The sequence below is a fragment of the Pagrus major genome, chromosome 2 (genome assembly GCF_040436345.1).
Source record: "Pagrus major chromosome 2, Pma_NU_1.0".
Classification (NCBI taxonomy): domain Eukaryota; kingdom Metazoa; phylum Chordata; class Actinopteri; order Spariformes; family Sparidae; genus Pagrus; species Pagrus major.
Genome location: NC_133216.1, coordinates 26,482,651 through 26,502,771, shown reverse-complemented (window position 1 = coordinate 26,502,771; position 20,121 = coordinate 26,482,651). Strand labels below are relative to the sequence as shown.

At 41.7% G+C, this 20,121-nt stretch overlaps 1 protein-coding gene across 1 annotated transcript; it reads right to left on the bottom strand.

The window, feature by feature from the left end:
• Positions 1 to 121: 121 nt before the first annotated feature.
• Positions 122 to 19,984, bottom strand: pcsk7 (proprotein convertase subtilisin/kexin type 7). Its single transcript, XM_073486634.1, has 17 exons — positions 19,888 to 19,984; positions 17,660 to 17,967; positions 16,953 to 17,186; positions 15,308 to 15,442; positions 13,820 to 13,985; positions 13,607 to 13,697; positions 13,298 to 13,352; positions 13,009 to 13,147; positions 12,788 to 12,888; positions 9,808 to 9,975; positions 8,736 to 8,840; positions 8,493 to 8,595; positions 4,041 to 4,197; positions 3,717 to 3,811; positions 3,512 to 3,617; positions 2,924 to 3,041; positions 122 to 1,660 (listed from the first exon to the last, which is right to left on the bottom strand). Exons 2-17 carry the CDS (start codon positions 17,906 to 17,908, stop codon positions 1,382 to 1,384), a joined length of 2,301 nt encoding a protein of 766 aa, XP_073342735.1. The 5' UTR covers positions 17,909 to 17,967; positions 19,888 to 19,984; the 3' UTR covers positions 122 to 1,381.
• Between the last annotated feature and the right edge of the window lie 137 nt (positions 19,985 to 20,121).

Below are 20,121 nucleotides of genomic sequence, written 5' to 3'. Positions count from 1 at the left end.
GGGTTTTTTTTTTTTTTAAATCCCTTTGCTGTTTTTATCACCTAAGGTAAATCTTTTTTTTTTTTTGCTGTGATTTGGTGTGAAACTGTGCTTCAAAAACCACATGAACAACACTGAAGGATACTTAGTCAACAGTCTTTTATTATCATTCAGTTCACCTGTGACTTGCACAGCAAAACACGGTTTCCAACTTCACCCCAAACACTCCTTTACATTAAAAAATTAGAACTCTTTAATACATTCTTAAAAACCTTTTGTATAAATCATTAAACACAGTTGATATATATCCGTACCGCAGGCACACATTGTGTATATATTACAGTTCATAAAAAAATACATATACAAATCCCACACTAGAAAATCCCACTTCAAGTTTTTATCAGTAGTTGGTTGATAACCCACAGATAATAACCCCAGACTTAAAAATAAAGGGCATCAAATAACAGCTCAGAAAATAAACCGTATTCTTAAAATACATCAGTACTGTCGTGCAGCCTCACATTTGAGGACACTTTTTCAAGGAAGACCTTGAACATCACAAGCACACCCACTCATGCCACACCACACACACAGGGCACACACACACTCAAGAGCCCTTTTCACACTGAGACTCCGCATTATCTCCACAGCGGAGGTTCGCCAATTCTCCACCTTTGTTTGTTCACAGAGAACAGAACAATCTGTGTGTTTTTTTCAACGTGAAACTTTCACACAGAGGAGGATGCGGAGAATTGGCGCAGGATCCCTGCACTCAGAGGGCAGTGTGAATGGGGCTGAGGGAGCACATGCTCACTCACACACACGCATACTGTTCTGTATAGTGCACATCATATTTTTTATCTTTCTCTTGGTTTAAGGACCACTAGAGGTGTCCATAAAGTGTATCCCACCAATCTGTAAGGTTAGTTTGTCTCTGGCTACACATTTACATACAGATAAGTCTGTATGCAGACTTTCACACATGCAAACATGCAGTTGTTCCGGTATTAAACCCTATTAGGTCCCTCTCCAGTGTTTCCTTTAACCCAAACTTAATCCTGATAGAAATCACAGCCCCTGAAAAGACCAGATATCTTCACTTTGGTGGATTTTGCTCATTTTTTCTTCTTCTTGAAGACAAGACGGCCAGGTGTACAAGAACACACATACACACTCCTAACCATACTGTCACGGCGCAAATACAGATTGTCATACAAGGCCACGTGTTTGGGGAATGCAGATGAGGACAAAGAGTCTGCTCTTCAGGCGGCAGTCCACACTGTGACCCCCAACCATCACAGAAAAGTCTGACTGGGAGATGGGTGGGTGGGGAGGAGAGGTTGAAAAGCCTGAGATGTCTCATAAGCACAGACAGCGAGAGGTTTTAGACCCTGGCTCAGTGCTATGTTGCCAGCCGCTCGCCATTCAAAAGCGTCTCTTTGGCCTCGGAGTCCAGCACTGCATGCAACTCCACCCCTGAGTCCCGCTCCTCTTCTTCCCCATCCTGCTCCTCCATCAAAGCCTCCTCTACTCCTCTGCCTCGGTGCCCCCTCCTGGCCCGGTGACCACCCCGTCTCCTGCGCAGACAGAGGAGGCCCCTGAGGTCCAGGTGGGCCAGTGTGACCTCCAGTGTGTAGTAGAGAGACCAGAACAGAGCAAAACAGCCCAGCAACAGCAGGAACTGGAGGAGAGGACGACAGAGAAAGACAGAGTAGGTCAATCACAAGGCATTGGGTTCTCTTGATAACAGACGGATACATGTCTGGATGAGGTAGCAGACAAAAAGCAAGGATGGCTAGAAAAAGGGTGGGAGGAGAGGACGTGAAAGTAAAATTGATGACCAAGTCAAAGTACTATGATCTATGATTACTATTCCTGCCTGGTTTAGTTAAAGGGATCATTTTCCTTTTTTAAACATATGACAAGGAACTGTTAACTAGTTATGAAACAGTCTCGATTTAATACTGATGCCTCTATATGACCCACATGAGCAAACAAGACCATCAGTGAGCAGATTGGCTATTTCTTTATGGTTATTATAGTTATTTGTTTTCTGATCGGATAAGTCATAAAACTATTTTTTATGGTGGAATGCTGGGGATGAATTAAGAGGTCTCACAGCCTGATGAAAGAAGCTGCTCTGTACTCGGTGGTACGGTACGTCAAGGAAACAAACTTAACTTTTGTCCACAGGGGCGACCAGGACCAACAAAAAAATACAAATTTCTTGTATCAGCTTTAACCACACTAACCACACACTATTTTTTTATGTGCATGCAGTTAGAATGATGAGATTACCTTAGCATTACTGGATGTCTGTTGGATCAGTTTGCATCTTTACTAATGTATTTTACATTAATACTAATTAAGATGCATGTATTTTGTACATTTTACAAATTAACATTGCAAACTTAGCTTTTAACACCGTAATCATGGTACATTTTCATATTCACTTCCTGAATGAAGGTGAAAATTATTTTTTTCACCAGAGAGAGGCAGAATTTAATTCCTGCCAGTGTCCCTCGTTCATTTCCTCAGGTCCAATAATTATGTTTAGGTAAAGGCTTCAAATAAGATGTTATGGTCACAGGGATACGCATAAATATCTGGGGTTCAGGTCTGCCAGTCCCAGTGAAACAGGCATGACTTGAATGCAGCCTGAGATGAAGTGTTGCCTCTGAAGCTAAACTCAGGACAGGAATGTTCCCCTTAATAGTGTAGTGTGTATATTAGTATAGTGTAGTGGTATATATCTCACAGAAATAAATATTAGAAAATGTATACAATTCCATCCCTTCCTTGTGGGGAAGGTAACTGTGATTTTAAGTTACTGAATTCCTTTGACTCTGACAAAAAAAACAACAACAACAACCCAGGCTGAGAGAAGAGATGACAGACATGATAAACATTTTATGGTGTTGGATTCTGGTTGTGTACAGGTTACCTTGAGGCTGTTGGAGGTGAAGGGGCTGACAATCTCTGGAGGGATGTCCAGGCCTGGAGGGCATGGCAGAGAGAAGTTGCTGTCCAGATACCTGCCACTCATAGCCTCATCCACCAGCCTGTCAATCAATGCATAGCCTATCAGCAAGCAGAACATCTTTCTATCTTTCATGTCTGTCAACACACTGAACCTATCATTATAATTTCATTTAGGTTACAGTGTACATATACTATATTTGCATTGCTTGCAGCCAACAGGGAAAAAAGCAAAATGAAGACGACAGGAGGGGACCTATCACGATCACTGAGCACCACAGGAGCCTCTGTGAATGATAATGCCATTTTCCAGATGACTGACTGGTCAGAAGGCGGTGCTTTTATGTATGTTTTATGTATATGTATATGCATATGTATCTATTAGCTGTGCAGCATGAGACACCATGTACCCTGAGTTAATCCTGAAGTTACCTCACTGATGCTAAATCCTTCTTCGTTGTACAGGCCTCAGGAATGAAACTACACACATTCAACCCAACAGAGTATCTTAACACTTCCCAGACAGCAGCGAGTAAGGGCTGCAATGTCTTACCTCTGTCTGTCCCTGACCTCGCTGTAGCTCATAGAGGAACCATACAGGGTCAAAGCCCACTGCTTCAACACTCCCGCAGTGACACATTGCTCCAACGACGGCTCTTCTACAGGAGTACAGAGAAGGGTCAGAGTGGACAGGTGAGGTACATGAGGTCACAAAGAAAACAAAATACCATACAAGAGACAGGTGAGCGGTGTCTTACTGTGGTCAGAGATCTTCAGGATGTACTGGCCTATAGCTCTCTCTCCCCAGCAGCGCACAGTGGAGAAAGTCCAGTCCTGGTAACCTGCTGGGTCTCTGTGTATCAAACACAAAGACACCACTTTTCCAGATCCAGATCTTTACAACACAGGGTGGTGGAAAAACTATTGCTTTTGTCCACAAGGACAAACTGAAATGACCTTGCAGTTGCTTTAATAGATATTAATTTCATGCTTAACTGTTCCCCAAACAATACCAATGCATGGATTTATGTGTGTGTGTGTGTGTGTGTGTGTGTGTGTGTGTGTGTGTGCGTGTACTGTACCTGTCGATGGCACGGCGTGCCCCGATGATTGATGTCATACCACTGGGGCAGACCAACACAATCTCTAGGTTACCACGGCAAGGGTGGGTTATCGTCACACTAACGGCCACGTGCTCCAGTGTCTCCATTCCAGACTGCTTCAGGTCAGCAGCAGAGACTGAGGGAGAGGAGAGAGCAGTTCAGTGTGTGTGTCTATGTGTGTGTGTGTTTGATCATTTCCCGAATTAATGAGGGTAGTCATGTGCCTGTAAAAGGGAGAATTTGACCCTTCATGATAACAAACGAAAATGTGAACAATGTCAGGAAAATGTGAGAATGTGAACAATTTAACAGGGTTTCTGAGTTAAATTAGGAGTTTTAAAGACCTTGTTTATACCACATAGGATGCAAATTAACATCGGACTAACAACCACAGCCACCAAAGTATTAAAGTGTGATGGAAAACTAGTAGGGACACATATCTATTATTATCCTATCACTTTGTTTAGTACTTCCTTTAAGATGTAATTTGTTTAATTGTGTGATTTTTACCCAGATAAGCAATGTACAAATAATATAGAAAAATATAAATTATTTAATTTAGATTTTGACTAAAATTGACACATGGCAGGTAGCCGTAGTGACAGTGCTCACTACGTCTGATGGAGTGAATTCAATTCTTTCAAAGACTTTTTAAGACGTGCAGATACTCTGTTTTTAAAATATTTGCAAATTGTAGAAGCAATATGTTCAGACCGATGTAGTAATGAGACAAAATTGGACTTAACATGATATAACAATTCTAAAATTATACACACAGGCTTATATGTATAATAAAACTTTTATACTTAAAATATGCCAATTTAAAATGAATTTGTAACACCCATCTTATTTTTACAGGACTATTTTACACATTACTGTATGTTGTATGTAATGTGATAAGGACATAAAACAAGTTGCTAGCTAAGGAATAATTCAGGGTGAGGCTGAGATAGTTAAATGCTGGGAAAAATGGGAATTGAAAAATTCTGTGAAAATTCAATCTCCCATCAGATTCTGGATCTTTCTTCTCCACTTTCTCTCCTTGAAACTGTTATCAGCCGATCTCTCTGACCACCTCCCACTGTAAGTGTCTGGTAATTTCCCGGTATTTCCTGGGCTCTGACTCTTAATGGGCCGTGGTGCTCTCTGACCATGTAGGGCTGCACACATCCTCGGGGCAGGGAGGGACGCAAAGGGACGAGGGAGCAAGGAGTGTAAACAGAGGTGTGGAAGGAAAGACAGACGGTCAGGGGACAGATGCAGAGAAAGGGGGAGGGGAGAGACGGTCAGAAGATGGAGACAAGTGAAGGGTATGCACTGAGAGGGCGAGTGCAGTGGATGTGAAATGAGAAAGGCCAAGTGTGGAGGGGAAAAGGAAAGGAGGACAGGAAAAAAGAAGGGATTAAGAAAATGTAACTGTAGGGAGAGGGGAAATGAAGGACAGAAACAGAGGTAGAGAAGTGGAAAGGAAATAATTTGTTGGAGATGCATTTCTGACACTGATGCTGAGCTACAGGGAAAAAAAGGCTCAACTGTGGTGGTATGTGGAGGCTTCATGTGCATGTCAAAAGCTCTGATACTTTAAATTGGCTGCAGAGTTTTTTCAATTTCTGATTAAAAGTCATGTATTCAATATGATTCCCCATGAATGCATAATTCTTTTACAGTGCTTTTCTTTTGCTGTATTTTATTTACAGTTTAAAGAAAGACAATTACTATTGGATTTGAGCTCTCTCTTTCAGGGGGCTCGTATCAGCAACATACTCTAAACTGTTGTTCAGGCCAGGGTTTCCATAATCTGGTAGTCCGACTCATGTAAATCTCCTAAGCATGTCAAAGGAGGGCTTTGGAGAGTGTTGTGTGTGAAGGACAGGGCGGAGCAGAGGGACAGAGCCACTGCTTGGCTGCTGAGAGTAGAGCTGAGGCTTCTAGAGGAATAAACACCTGCAATCACACCGTGTTTTGCTCTGATGTGGAGCTGTTTACTGGCTGGAAGAGAGCTTTTTTTTTTTTTTACTTTTGTGGTTTAGAAAGTGGATTCATCTTCACTCTTGCTTCTCTGCAGCAGCGAACCGCAGAGGTGCAGACATCCACTGTCGTGTGTCATAATGTAGCCTATTGTCTCTCTTCGTCCTTGTAAAATGCTGACTGGAGCGGAAATGATCTGAACCTCATGAATGACGGAGAGGAGAAAAAGAAGAGACTTGAGGGAAATAACCATAGAGTCTGGTGAGTGCTGAATTCAGTCAGAGACTGAAGTGAACATGAACAGACACACGCACTTGGTGTCTGTAGTTCCTTGCTAGCTTACAGCTAATGTACAGTAAGGTATTCTGGCTGGTGAATAAACACAAATGATCCTGTGGTGAAACTCGCTTTTTGTGAGAACATAAGCAAAATTTGAATTGTACCGAAGGCGGAGCAGAGACAGTTGATGGTTGAGTCTCATTCCCAGGTTGTCAAATACTGACACTTTGGTTTGGTGGTGGACAGCATTGGCAGTCTCCGTGAATAAACAGTATCAATAAACACGGTTTATATTTGACCAGAATATTTCTCATTTGTCCGGGACATTGACAGAAAGACTGTTAATCTTAGTGCAATGCATGGAAAAATAACTTCCACTCTTCTAAGAACCCAAACCAACAGCTTCTTCATTTAAAGTTCTGCTACAGAGTTCTCTTATCCCAGCATGAGTTTTAAATTAGATAAGTACAGAGTCGAAATTGAGAAAAAATTAGCCAAATGATTCACTGGGAAGCAATAAACACATGAGGTGGGAATGTCATCTGTTCAACACTTTAGGGACTGAGTATCCAAAGAGTTGACAGGCAAGGACACGACACACAAACCGACTTCGACTACGATGCAGTGATGTCTAAGTCACAAGTAAGGGAAAATTGGAGTCCAAATTCTGTTGCCTGGCAAACTTTGCACCACAAACCCACCGACATATTTTTAAAATATTGCATTACATGTACTTGAACTGTCAACTGCTCAAATTGAAGGAGGCTGTTAAAGGGGATGCTGCCATGGGGAGGGAGGAGGTATATAAACATTTGAATTTGTAACTGTCATTTTGATCTGTATATGCAAAACTGTGTAAAAGGAAAAAAAAAGCAGTTATCCAAAAAAGTACCAAAATGTTTTTGGGGTGGGGAAAAATGTATTTGGGTTGGCTGCTCAAATAAATTCTATATGCAATCATAAACTCTGAGCATACTTTTGGACAGTAGAGGAGGGACTTAGTGCTCACTGTAGCTGAACATTTTGTCCTCATGTGTGTTTTTCCCCCTTTACAGAAGAAATTCCAGCTGAATGCTGAACAGGTCACAATTTTTTTTCACCATTTTTTTTTCATCTTTTTCCTTTGCTTTCCTTTACTTCACAATAACCTGAAACCATCTGTGCGAACACACACAGGTCTTTCAATCGCAAACACACAGATACTTGTCCAACTGCCGCACCTTTTCCTAAAACAATTTAACCCACTTCCCACCGGCATGCACTGCCAGTACCATGGTCATTATTAGGCCAAAGCCAATCACTCCGAGCTTGTGCATAAACACACATTCGTGGCCACTGTGTTCACATGGGAAGCCAGCAGTCTGAAATGCTTAAGGGGCAGCGCATTAGCCAATAAGGCAGCCAAAACACATAGAAACTACAACAACAAACTCTGTTGAGTAGTTTGACAGGCAGACCTGAAAACTGTCAGTGACAAAAAAGCCTGTAGGCAATTTGACAAAGACTGATTGAAGAGGGGATTAAATGACAAAATGAGTATTATAGTAGTTTGATTTGATTTAATTTCTTTTTGAAATGAAGCCCAGACACACTGTGTAACTGTCAGCAACTTTTTGATTTGTCCTGAAGAAACTCCTGCTGCAGAGATCACACACACACACTAACACACGCGCTTGTCTCGGGCTGTGCTCCTGACTGTGACGAGGCCATGAAAGAGGGAAGATACAGATAGAGGGAGGAGAGGAAATGAGGCAGTAGATACGTTTCTGCTAGATTGAGGTCACCATGAGCTTATGTGAAAAGGTGTGTGCGAGGAAGAAAAAGACACGCAGATCACATACACAGACAGTGGAATATGAGAGAGTCAGTGAGGTGAGAAGTGAAAAAGGAATGAAAGCTACTGAGAGAAGTTGTTAAATACAGAGACAGATTTGGGAAACAAAATGAAGAAAAAGGAGGGAAAAAAAAGAAAGAAATGGAGGCTATCTGGAAAAGTCTCCCCCAGTATTTCAATGTGGACGCAGAACACACAAACAAGAGAACGTTACCAAATATGGAAAGACAGACTGACTGGTGAGCAGGCAGGCAGGGAGGGAGCCAGCCAGTGTCGTAGTGCAGTGTGTAAACTCCACAAGCAGCTGTCCAATACAGCGCTGAGAGAGTGAGAGGAGCAGACAGAGTTACCTTTCCAGGTGCGGATCAACTCGTCGGGATAAGTTGAGATGGATGCTTCCTCCTTTATTACTGAGCTCTGATAGGACACGAGGAATGGCACCGACTCCCACGCCTGAGAAAGAGGAGAGAGAAAACTTGAGACGGGGATAATGAAGTCATGTTTAAGTGATTCATTCGTATAATAATCAATAGATCAGTCAAACATGAAAACAACTAGTGGTTACAGCTGCTCATGTGTGTGTATGCATGGACCTTGGCAGCATTGACGAGTCTCCATGCATTGAGCAGACCGAAGCCGTGCTGGTGGCTGTGATAGAAACCGGCTCCGTTCATCTTCCAGTCTGCACTGTTGTCACACTGTTGAATTAAATACACAGATTACACACACAGCCAAGTTAACTTTTCTTTTTTACTACTTATGCAGTAATATAAATTCAAAACAAAGCAAGAGTGTTACCCCTACCCCTTATTTTTTAAGGGCCCCCACAAAACCCTTATCCATCATCTGTAGTCATCAATGGCATTTACGTAAACAGACATGACCAGAAATTTACGATTTGCTGTCATGCTAAGTGTTGGAGGGCAAGGGGTGTATTGGGATTGGGTGAAAATGTGTTCATTACTGAGTTTTAGAGATGCTGGTGGAAAAATTTAGCCAGGGTAGCTGTTTCCCCCTGTTTCCAGTCTTTATGCAGTTCAGTAAAGCTAACTGGCTGTTGGCTGTTGCAAGATATGAGAGTAGTATCTTCTTCATCTTCCTCTTCATCTCCTTCTTCTAGTATCTTCTCATTTAAATCCTTGTTAGAAAATTAAGCTAAATGCAGCATGTTATCTCCTGGAATACAGTGAACAGTATACAACGATGGTACCAGTAGTGCTGAAATAATCAATTAATTGATAAGCGGACTGACAAAGTAATTTATTCTTTTAACTTCCCAGCTTCTCTCTATCATTTCGTCATTGTAAATGGAATATCTTTGGGTTTTGGACTGTTTGTTGGACAAAACTATCAAATCCAAGCATTTAGAAATCATCACCTAGATCTCACATCTTAATTTTTTTTTTAATTTTAAAGAAAAATCATCAGTTAATCAAGAAAATTAAAAGAGAAATAAACAGCTGATCAATCAAAAAATGAAAACAAATGTCAGACTTAAAGGTTCCCCTGTCAAGTTTTCTATCACGCTTGTTAGACCAACCTAACCCCGGGGCACGATTGTCAGTGCAATAGTTTTTCCTGCACAGCTCTGACACAAGTTTGAAGTGAATTAAAAAGTACACACACAGACCTGTTAACAACAATTAATAATGCAGCCAGGCCTACCTTGGTGGCGGTGAAGGTGATGATGTGCTGGACGTCCCTCCAGCTGAGGCAGGGACGGACCTGCAGCATGAGGGCTACCATTCCTGCCGCCAGGGGGGCCGCAGCAGATGTGCCAGTGTGGTGTACCGTACAGCCGGTGCCCTGCTGCATAGACCAGTCTGACGTCACCTGCAGAGACAGACAGATGGGCTGAGTGTGGAGGATACGACCATGGAGATTCATGTACAGTACAAACAGTGCGAGGGTGGTAACAGCTCTGGCAGGAGGCCAAATACTCACATATGTAAGTGTACATTAGCAGAGTGAACACAGGCCTTCCACAGGGTATACATTCAACACAAACTATCCAAGTCTTGAGCATGGAGGCTCTGTAACTAAACACTTCATCAGGTGCCAGCGTCTTAGAACCATCAGGACAAAGTGACATCTTTACTGTGGGTGGCCAGAGTTCAACACTGTTTGTGACACAGCTTAAAGCCTCGGAGAGGTTCAGCTTTTAAAGAGGTGAAGGGACTGAAGAGAAAAAGAGTGTATAGACAGAATGGAAATGTAGAGGAGTTAGAAATCCTGATGAAGACTGGTGACCAAAAAGGAGGTAGGTAGATTTTTAGAGAAGATTAACTTTATGAGCAAGTGAAAAGAGACCATATATTGGTTTTACAGCTTTGTCTCTCATCAGTGTGTTTATGGGACGTAGTGGACATTCAAGTCCATCCATATGCAGGTGCTCAACTGCAAACATGCGTCATATACAGTATCTTCCATGTACACCACCCACTGCTACACACATAAGTGACAGCCTGTCTGACAGAAGGACCACAGCGATGTGGGCTGAGGAATTCCCAGATCTCTGTGTTCACATGTGGACGACATGTGGGTCTTTCCTGACAGCTGTTCAGAAGGTTTGGAGCTTCTATGTGTGCAGTGTTGTGCATGCAGTAGGTTACCAAGCAGGGCATCCGGAGCAGCTGTCTATGTGGTGATAATTAGGGCTACAACTCACAAGTTTTCTTGACTAATCTACATTGTTTGGTCTGTAAAATGTCCAAAAACATTTTTTTTTTTAAAAAAGTAAAAATGTCCCAAAATTCCCAAAGCCCAGGATGATGTGCTCAAATGTCTTGTTTTGTCTTGTTTTGTCCAGAACCTAAATATATTCAGTTTACTGTCATAGAGGAGTAAAGAAACAAGAAAATATTCACACATAACACGTTGGAATCAGAGGATTTTGACAAAAAAAAGAAGAAAAAAAAATGTAACAAGAAAAAAAAGAAAGAAATACTCAAACCAATTCATCAGTTATCAAAAATGTAGGCTGATAATTGAAAAGTTAACAACTAATTGATTAATTGTTGCAGCTCTAGTGAGAGTATACAGGCATCATCAGGAGTAAAGCTCTGTAAGTTAACATGCTACACATGTGTGGGTTTATAATGTCCTTCAGTAAGAGTCACCTTATATTCAGTTAGAAACACTGAATCTCTTTGGAAAAATGGCTGAATATAGAATCATGTGTCATGTTTTGGTTAGCAACAGTTATTTCTTAGTGCTTACATCATCAACAAATTAGTCCCTTGAATAACCTCAAGCAATCAACAAAAACGTATGACGGGACAAATAAGATCCACAAGCTGCTGTCTATTTTACAGATCTCAAACTTGAAACATCTATAACCAATTGTGAAATTTCATATTTTGTGACTTTTCCAGGCTGTACGGACTCAGAGCCCCATGACAAAATGCATCAATGAAGGCAGCCGTTCTCGGTAAACTCTAAATGGGTTCGCCAGAATAATACACTAATGTGCACTGTGTGGTGAGCACTTGGCCTGAGAGTCTACTGTGGTCATTGGTGGATCAGTCTTCTCCAGAGAAAGCATATCCTGGCTAAGCTCTTCTCCCCCAGGCGATGACATCCCTGGTCCAAACTCTGTTGCCATGGTGACACCCACAAACAGCAGCAAATAGAGGTCAGTGGCTTCAGTAGGCCCTTACTCCTGTCACCGGATGAAAATAGTCTGCTTCTCCTCATGTGGAACTGCTCTTTCATGAGCGTCAAACATTTGTCAGAATCACTAAATTCAAAACTTGTAGACCACTTAAACTTTAGATATTTTATTTTACATGTCATGTTGTGGAGTATAGTATCTATAGGATTCAAGAGAAAGAGAAACTTCATGTAGTTGTTTCCTGTTATATTGTTATACTCAGTTTTCAATGAATTTGAAAAACTTCTCCTCCAGCTGAACAGTAAAGAGATGCTGGCAGATCTTACATGTGGACTTCCCTTATGCAGATCATTTAGATGACTATTTTCTGGACACTTCCTGGTCAAGCAGATAGGTTTATTGGTCTAGCTTTTGAATTTATGCTAAAATCACATATCTACGATACGATAACAGAACACTGTGGTTGGTCTGTCTTGCATTAACACTACAAACAAACTGTATCAGAGTCCAACATGAACCAGACCCAGTGCCTCGTTTTCAGGTGGTCTCAGTACAGTGTCAGAGTTTGTTTGAACCAAATCCAATAGGTTTGTGTGGAGGCTCCTTAACTCATTGTGATTGGACCGACTCTACAATATAATGACATAATCTATTAATGTCTTTTTCCAAAGACTAGCTCATCATTGACTTCCTGCTTTCCTGTAGGTCCATACACAACTATTTATCTATTCTCTGAAAAGTCATCCATTGTGTGTGTGTGTTTGTCTGTACTTGTACTTCCTGCATAATGAGGACCGGAACACATTTTTAACCAACAGAGTGAGGACATTTTTGAAAAGTGAGGGCATGTTGGCCGGTCCCTACAGTTCAACAGAGTTTTAAAGGGCTTTAAGGGTTTGAGGGTAAAGGTGAGGTTAGGGTAAGGTTAAAGGTTAAGCAGGTTGTTGTGATGGTTATGCCAATGAGGGTCCTCACAAAGATAGAAGTACAAGATTGTGCATGTGTTTACGCGCATGTTTTGGTAAGACCTACAATGTGCCTCAGGTTGTTCCCTCCGCTGCTAAAGGTGACAGCCAGCATGGACGCACATTCCTCAGCGTAGAATGGCATCCTGCCTTTCTCATCAACCGCACCTGCAACACACACACACACACACACATCATTTATGGCCCCATGCGCACATGTCCACACCCAAAACACAAATGAACCTACAGAGGCAGACACTCAAACACCTGATAATCTGTGTGTCTTACCGATTGTGATGGTGTAAATGGAGTTGGCGTAGCCGTCGTAGTTGCAGTTGTCATTGTATTGACCTCCATTGCCACTGGCAACCACAAAGATGCTGCCGAAGCCTCGGCGGCCTGCAATCACCCCGTGCTGCAGCGCCGCCTGTGAAGGAAACATAAAACAAATCAACCTAGTGAACTAACTGTACTTTGAGTGATTTCTACATGCATGCTGCTCTTTAACTGATCCGTTGCAGTGCACTGCCCCCTGCAGGACAAAAACAGCGCTCAACACAAACTGTCCTTCTCTTACCTTGCCCAGGGGATGGGGTCCATCTACAGTGTGTCCGTCGTCATCTGGACCCCAACTAGAGGAAAGAAGAGTCTAAATCAGAATCTGAGCCAGACTTTCACAGCAAGGTATTATGGCATGGAAAAATATTTCACCAAATCACAGGAAATACAAACCTTAAATAGTAAGTAAACAAACAAAGGCTGTCAAAGACCTCTGGAATCAAGACACGCATGCACACAGACACATCTATGATATTTTTTACTGTTTATAAATGCCACTCTTCTCCTGGAAACCCCTAATAGAACCAGAAAGAGACACATTTGTTACCTGCAGCTGTAGATGTCATTGACCTGGTAGTGCTTGTTGAAGGCAATGGCCTCCAGGCTGTCTGTCAGCGGGCCGTCCAGGACTCTGATACCTGAACAGAAAGCAACAAGCGAGGGACGTTTCATCAAACACATTTAGCCACAGTGTCAGCTTCTGCCTCAGTGGTTTTATCACTGGGACATCCAGTTCCAAATTAAATTTTCTCGTCTGTACCTGCTACCTTGCTGCCGTAGGCAACTCCTACGGCACAGATGCTGTTGTTGGGAACGGCTGCGATCTCGCCGGCACATCGCGTCCCGTGGTGGTTGTCGCTGCGGATGTCTGGGTGAGGCATTGGGTCTGGGTCATTGGAGTTCAGGTCGTAACTGCCCTCTGGACTCTGAGAGGGAAAAATTAATAAACAATTGAAAAACTATTGTTGCATCCCATTCAAATTAGGTGCAGTCCTGACACAAAAAAAATGATACTGCTTGGTAAAACTCTCACAACACATTCACTGCGCTCACTACTGAATTTGAAGAGAGTTAGTTTAGTCACCTTTTCTGCCTCTACTTTACATTTTATTCCTTTTTCCTTGTTTGTGCCATAAATCTGAAGCTGTGTATTCAGAGTGAAACCCTGCTTGCTCTTTGCTGTGACATCCTCTTAAGTTAAGTTTTCTCTCCTGAAGAAAGTGCACAACTCTACTTAAAGTACAGTAAAGGCAGGCAGAGCGGATACTATATGTAAGCCGCACAGGTGACAAATGGTAATGAACACTGTCTAACTGGGAAATGGTTTCATTCCTTTTTTGTTTTTTAAAAGTTCAGCCATGACATTTAGACACACAGTTCAAGGGTAGGTACAAAAAGTACCTACAATCAACTGATCATACAAACCCAATTCCAGTTAAAAACATCACAAAGACAATTTAATGTCTTATATAATTTAATGTTCCACCAAATCAACTTGGATATATGTACTTACAGATATATCAACTGTAAATATATGCTGATTCTGAATTTGATGCCAGCAACACATTTCAAACTGGATAGGACAGGGGCAACAATAGACTCAGAATTATGGATAGGGCTGCAACTGACAATTATTTTCATTACCGATTAATCTGCAGGTTATTTTCACATCTATCAATAATTGTTTAGTCTATAAATTTTTTAAAAAAAATTGCTCATCACAATTTCCCAGAGTCCAAACTGACGTCCTGAAATTGCTTCTTTTGTCCAACCAAGCTGAAATACTCTTCATTTACTATCATTAATATCAAAGAGAAGCAGCAAATCCTTTCATTTAAGAAGCTGGAACAAGCAGATGTTTGACTTTTTTGCTCGAAAAGTGAGTTAAACAATTATTGGATTATCAAAGTATTTGGCAACAAATGTTCTTTCCATCGACTGATCAATTAATCAAGCTCTTGTTGTGGAATGTTCATAAACACCCGTTTTAAACATTCCACAGGTAAACAAGTTCTTTGGTAACAGGTGATAGTATCATGATTGGGTATTAAAGGAGCATCCTCAAAAGGCTCGGTCGTTCCCAAGCAAGGGTGGGTCGAGGTTCACCACTTTGTGAAACACCATTGTATGATGGATATTACTACATTAGCTGAGGAAACACTTTGTAAAACTGTTGTTGGTAAACACAGTTAGTTTGTCCCAACTTTCTGGGGATCAGGGTTGTAGACTGGAGTTAGGTTTGACTCACATAGTTGGGCTGGATGTCCTGGTGGGTGTGTTCCACCCCATCATCTACCACCACCACTGTGACTCCTCTGCCAGTGATGTTGCGCTCCCACACCCCTGTCACGTTGATATCCATACCCTTATTGAGGTCATTGTGCTGCAAGAAACAAGCGGAGTAAAGAACGGTTGAAGTCATGTAAAGAGAGAGCACAAATACTTGCATAAGCACGTTCAAAGTATTTTCCTTATGTTAAAAAAATGCACTTTGTTTGTCTGATGTTGTATCCACAGGACACACACTGTGCAACCAGGAGGGACATTAAGATTTAAATACACGTCTAATATAAACTGTTACCAGAATGCCTGTAAAGTGGTCTGTGCTGAGTTCAACATAAATGGCTGATGCTAAACAGTATCTGTGCCCTCAGCTGCTTTAAAACTGCATTAAAGTCTCCATCTGTAGTTGATCAAACCTCTGCAGCCGTTTAAGGGCAGCAGAGGTGATCTATGTGTTCTATCTGCAGCGTCTACTGTATAATCCTAAATCATGTACAACCAGCTGCAGGCTGCTGCAAAATAACCACATTCATGTCGTTGCCTCTGCAAACATCAAACACTAACCACTGTTAATGTTATTCTCCCACTTCATATGTAAACCTTTGCATGTGGGAAATGTGATAACCTATTGTAATCATGCAAACAGGATTATCACGGGGAACGGAGTCATTTAAACACCGTCCCAGGTCTAATTGAAAGAAGCCTTATGGAGTACTTGAGTACAACATCGTGTGTGGAAAACATGGTTATAAGACCACAAATAAAGCAACAAATATCAGTCTAAAAATGAATGCACACCATCTGCATTTGTGTGATATATTTATGCTTTGCCACCTGCACCTCATTCTCACTTGAGACAACAGCATGACTTTTCAAGAGAAGTTGTCTGCCCTGCTCTCTGACGATGCTCCTGTGTATTTGACACAGCCATTTAACAGATATAATTAGACTCATGTGACTGATTGAAAAGATAAAGATTAATTACCACAACTATCACTTTGCCACAGAAAAAAACATCTTAATCGGAAAACAGCTTTTTACTTGGTTCCTCTTTCATTGGGCATCCCTCTTTTTTAAAAAGGCAACATCTAAATGCTTTGGCTAGATGAAAGCCCCTTTCAAACTGATTGTCTATGCTCCTTAGTAATTTAACTCGTCATTCCCAAAGGCATTTTCACCAGTGGAAAATAACAGGATATGGTTTGTAACAGGTGTGGACATTCTACAGGACAAAGCCAAAAGTCTTCTCTAGTGAAGTGAAAGGGAAAGTGCAGAGGGAGAGACGTGAGGCCAAGATACTGACTTGTGAGTCACAAATCATACTTCTTCTCTGAATCAGAACTCAGAGTAAATCAAAGCACGAAAAAGTAAATTAAAACACAAAATGGCTCTGTGTAAAATAGGCACCTGACTGGCTGCTGATTAGACTGCTTCTACAGTGCATAAAGTTAAAATAAATAAATAAATAGTGATGAATATTACATGTCAATTATTTTATCTGACAGCCATTAAGTTAAATTAAGGCACTCATCTAATATAACACTTACGACCAGACAACAAGTAAGTGAGCACGACGGTACAATAGATACACAATAGCCTAAAATTCTCACCAGGTGCCACTGTTGAGGGTAGCTGGGGTCGTTGAAGGCCATTGATCTCTTCGAGCGGCTAAGCACTCTCTCCTGGGAGTGCCACAGGACATGAGGGTGGGATGCTAAGACGTCCCCAGGATGGACATCCTTGCTCCAAACAGATCCATGTCCAGGCTGGACAGAACACATCAAGTAGTGGCCTTCCAGCTGTCCAATCTGGCCCTGGTTCTGCAGCCCAGCCTGCTCTGCTACCTGGCATGTGGAGAATACTTTTGATAAGACCACATTTATTTAGGACAATACTTCTAAAAGTATTCTAGCATGCTTCCCTGACCTTGGCAACTTTGAAACAGATTAGGTGAAACTTCAATGATCCTAGTGGAGAAATGGGTTGTCACAGAAAATAGGATACAAATGGAAAGCATTAAACAAAAAACTAAAATATCTGTTGGACTGAAAAAAGTTAAATGACTGTGTTAGGCATACTTAGAGAAAGAAAACTGAAACGGAAAAGAAAAGAAAGAAAAAAGGCACTACCAAAGGTACCAGTATCAAGAATCATAGTCTCGCCATCAGTACCAAGAAAACCAAATGATGTAGCCCTCCAAAATTATATTTTAATATGAAAATGTCAGGAAAAACAGGGAAATAAACCCCTGAGTTTTGTTCAAACCATATCTTAAGATTAAATTGTATCAGCAGAAAGTGTTCATGAAGTTCTGTACCCTGTTAGCTATCATATCCAGGTGTACAAAGCCCTGTTCACCGTCTTCTTCCTCATGATGTGGGCCAGCGTGGAGCTGGACAGCCCAGGACTGACCCAGGCCGCAGGATGGCGACGGCCAAGGTGATGGAGGAGAGGACGAAGAAAAGGGAATGGATGGGGAAACAGTGGGCAGGAGGCTCAGAACCAAGAGGGTGAAGGATGACAGGGAAAGGAGGATCATGAATGTGGGAAAATAGGGTGTTGCCATGGCAACAGAGGGCAACAAACGAGGTCAACCAGGCAAGCCCTCCTCATCTGAACAGCAACCTGGATGTGGTACAAAGACAGAGAGAGAGAAAAGAAGGTCTTGTGAGTAGTGAGGACAATTTGAGAACAAGTGACTGGTTGATTATCATCTGCATGCGGCATTCAGAGGCCACTTATTAAATTCACAGTGTCACGCTAACTGGACACCAGTTCCGAGAGCTGTGGCCGTTGCACATTCGATTAACACTCTGTGGTTATATCAAAGTTCCTGTACTGACTACTGTGAAGAGGCTTTTATGGATGGGTGCTATTCTATTAGCACTGTCAGGCTGGAAAATTAAAGCTTCTATATGACATTTTCTGCCACTTGATGTCGCACCAGCTACCAAAACAAAGAACAGAGAAGCTCAGATTACAAGACACACAGAGGGAGTGTGACATTAGGACGCCATTACTCCACTATATCTTTACAAAGCAAATAGTTGTTAGTTGCTTTATTAATGTTGAAAATCTCATATACAGTATAGAAGAACCTTAAAATAACAAAACATAGACACATCTGAGTTCAAGTGAAACACCAAATTGTCACTTAATGTCACTCCCATAGCCTTGTTATGACTTGGAGAAGTAGAAAAAGCATCCAAGTCTACCTGGAGCTAAAAGCGCAGGTGGATTAACCTGTCAGTGGGTGCATGTAGTCTGTCATTACCAAGCACAGCAGTGGATTCAAGAACTGAACCAACCAGTACACCCGTTGCCATACAACATTGTTGAGTGAATGTGTGTGTGTGTGTGTGTGTGTGTGGTGGTGGTGGTGGGGGGGGGGGGGGGGGGGGGGACAGCCTTATTTTGAGATATGTAGCATGTGAGAATCTGGGTCCCAAAGACAGCTCCCAGCTTTGACCAGTTTGTAATCCAACTTTGACTACAAATAGTACTAACAGTAAAATAAATTCAATTCAATAAATTCTTTCAGTCAACTATTTCACATGGAATTCAAATGTCTACAAGGACATAAACCATACTCTGACACTCTGACTACTGACAGTAAATAAAGAAGGGCAGTTGCAAGATTATAATAAGGTCATATGTCACAACTACCCCAACCCACAGCCAGGTGCTAGAACTAAACAACAGCCTAAAAAAGTGCCTTTTTATTCTCAGTAACATAGTAACCTGTATTATAAGAAAATGCATCACATCAGACAATTACTTTCACTAAATATGAATAGTTAATTGCATACAGTTAGTTAGGATTTCTAGTTGAGTTAGTGGAAATAGTCTGTTGACCAGAGGGACCAGGTCTAATGCATCACATCCAACGCCCACCTTGTAAATTGTCCTTTAGAAAAACACAGAACATCTGCCAGCTGCTCTGTAGCCAAAACTCTGTCTATGTACATATTATAGATATAATACGCCCATATCAGAAACGCATGACGTTAGGAGGGAGTGTTGTCAACAGATGCCCCTTCAAACACGAACAACAGTAGCTCAGAAATGAACGGCATTCACCTGCTTAAATTCTGCCTCCTTTCCTGTGCCATGTGCTGAAAGCACCTGATATGTGCTACAATCTGCTGTCTTTGCTTTAATGAACCCTGTAAGCTTCCTGATCAGCTAATGTTAGCTAGCTCCCAATTTTGCTGATTGCTTAGTTTCTATTTAGCCAGCAGGTATTTAGCCTAGCTAGTTGGGCAGCTAGCTGAGGTTAGTCATTTCGTCAACTGCTGCGACAACGTTACAGCTATAGTAAAATTAATGAACACATATATACTTTAAAAACAACAGAATGAAGTCACAACAACTAGCGATAGCTACGGCAGGGACTCTAGTTTCACCGGAAGCAATGTTGTTGTCATAGTAAGTTAGCTAATATCATGACGCTAACTGTTAAGTTCGCTGCTCTTTAGTGGAATATGACAATACGAATAAGTATCCATGGTCAAGTAACGATGCGATTATACGACTATATCTTACCTTTCCCTTGAATTCCCTGTTCTCATCTATTTCTCGTGGAAATTATGAGTAACGTTGGGCTTGTCATCTCATTACCGTATCATACAAGTCTCAACTCAAACGTCCTACGTCATGCAGTTGCGCAAACGTCCTGCGTGCCATCTGATTGGTCTAGAGCCTTTGCGGAATAACAGGTACTGCACCCAGATGAGTGGTCTCAACTGCAGGAGGGCAGGTTACCTGTTATTAGTTGCT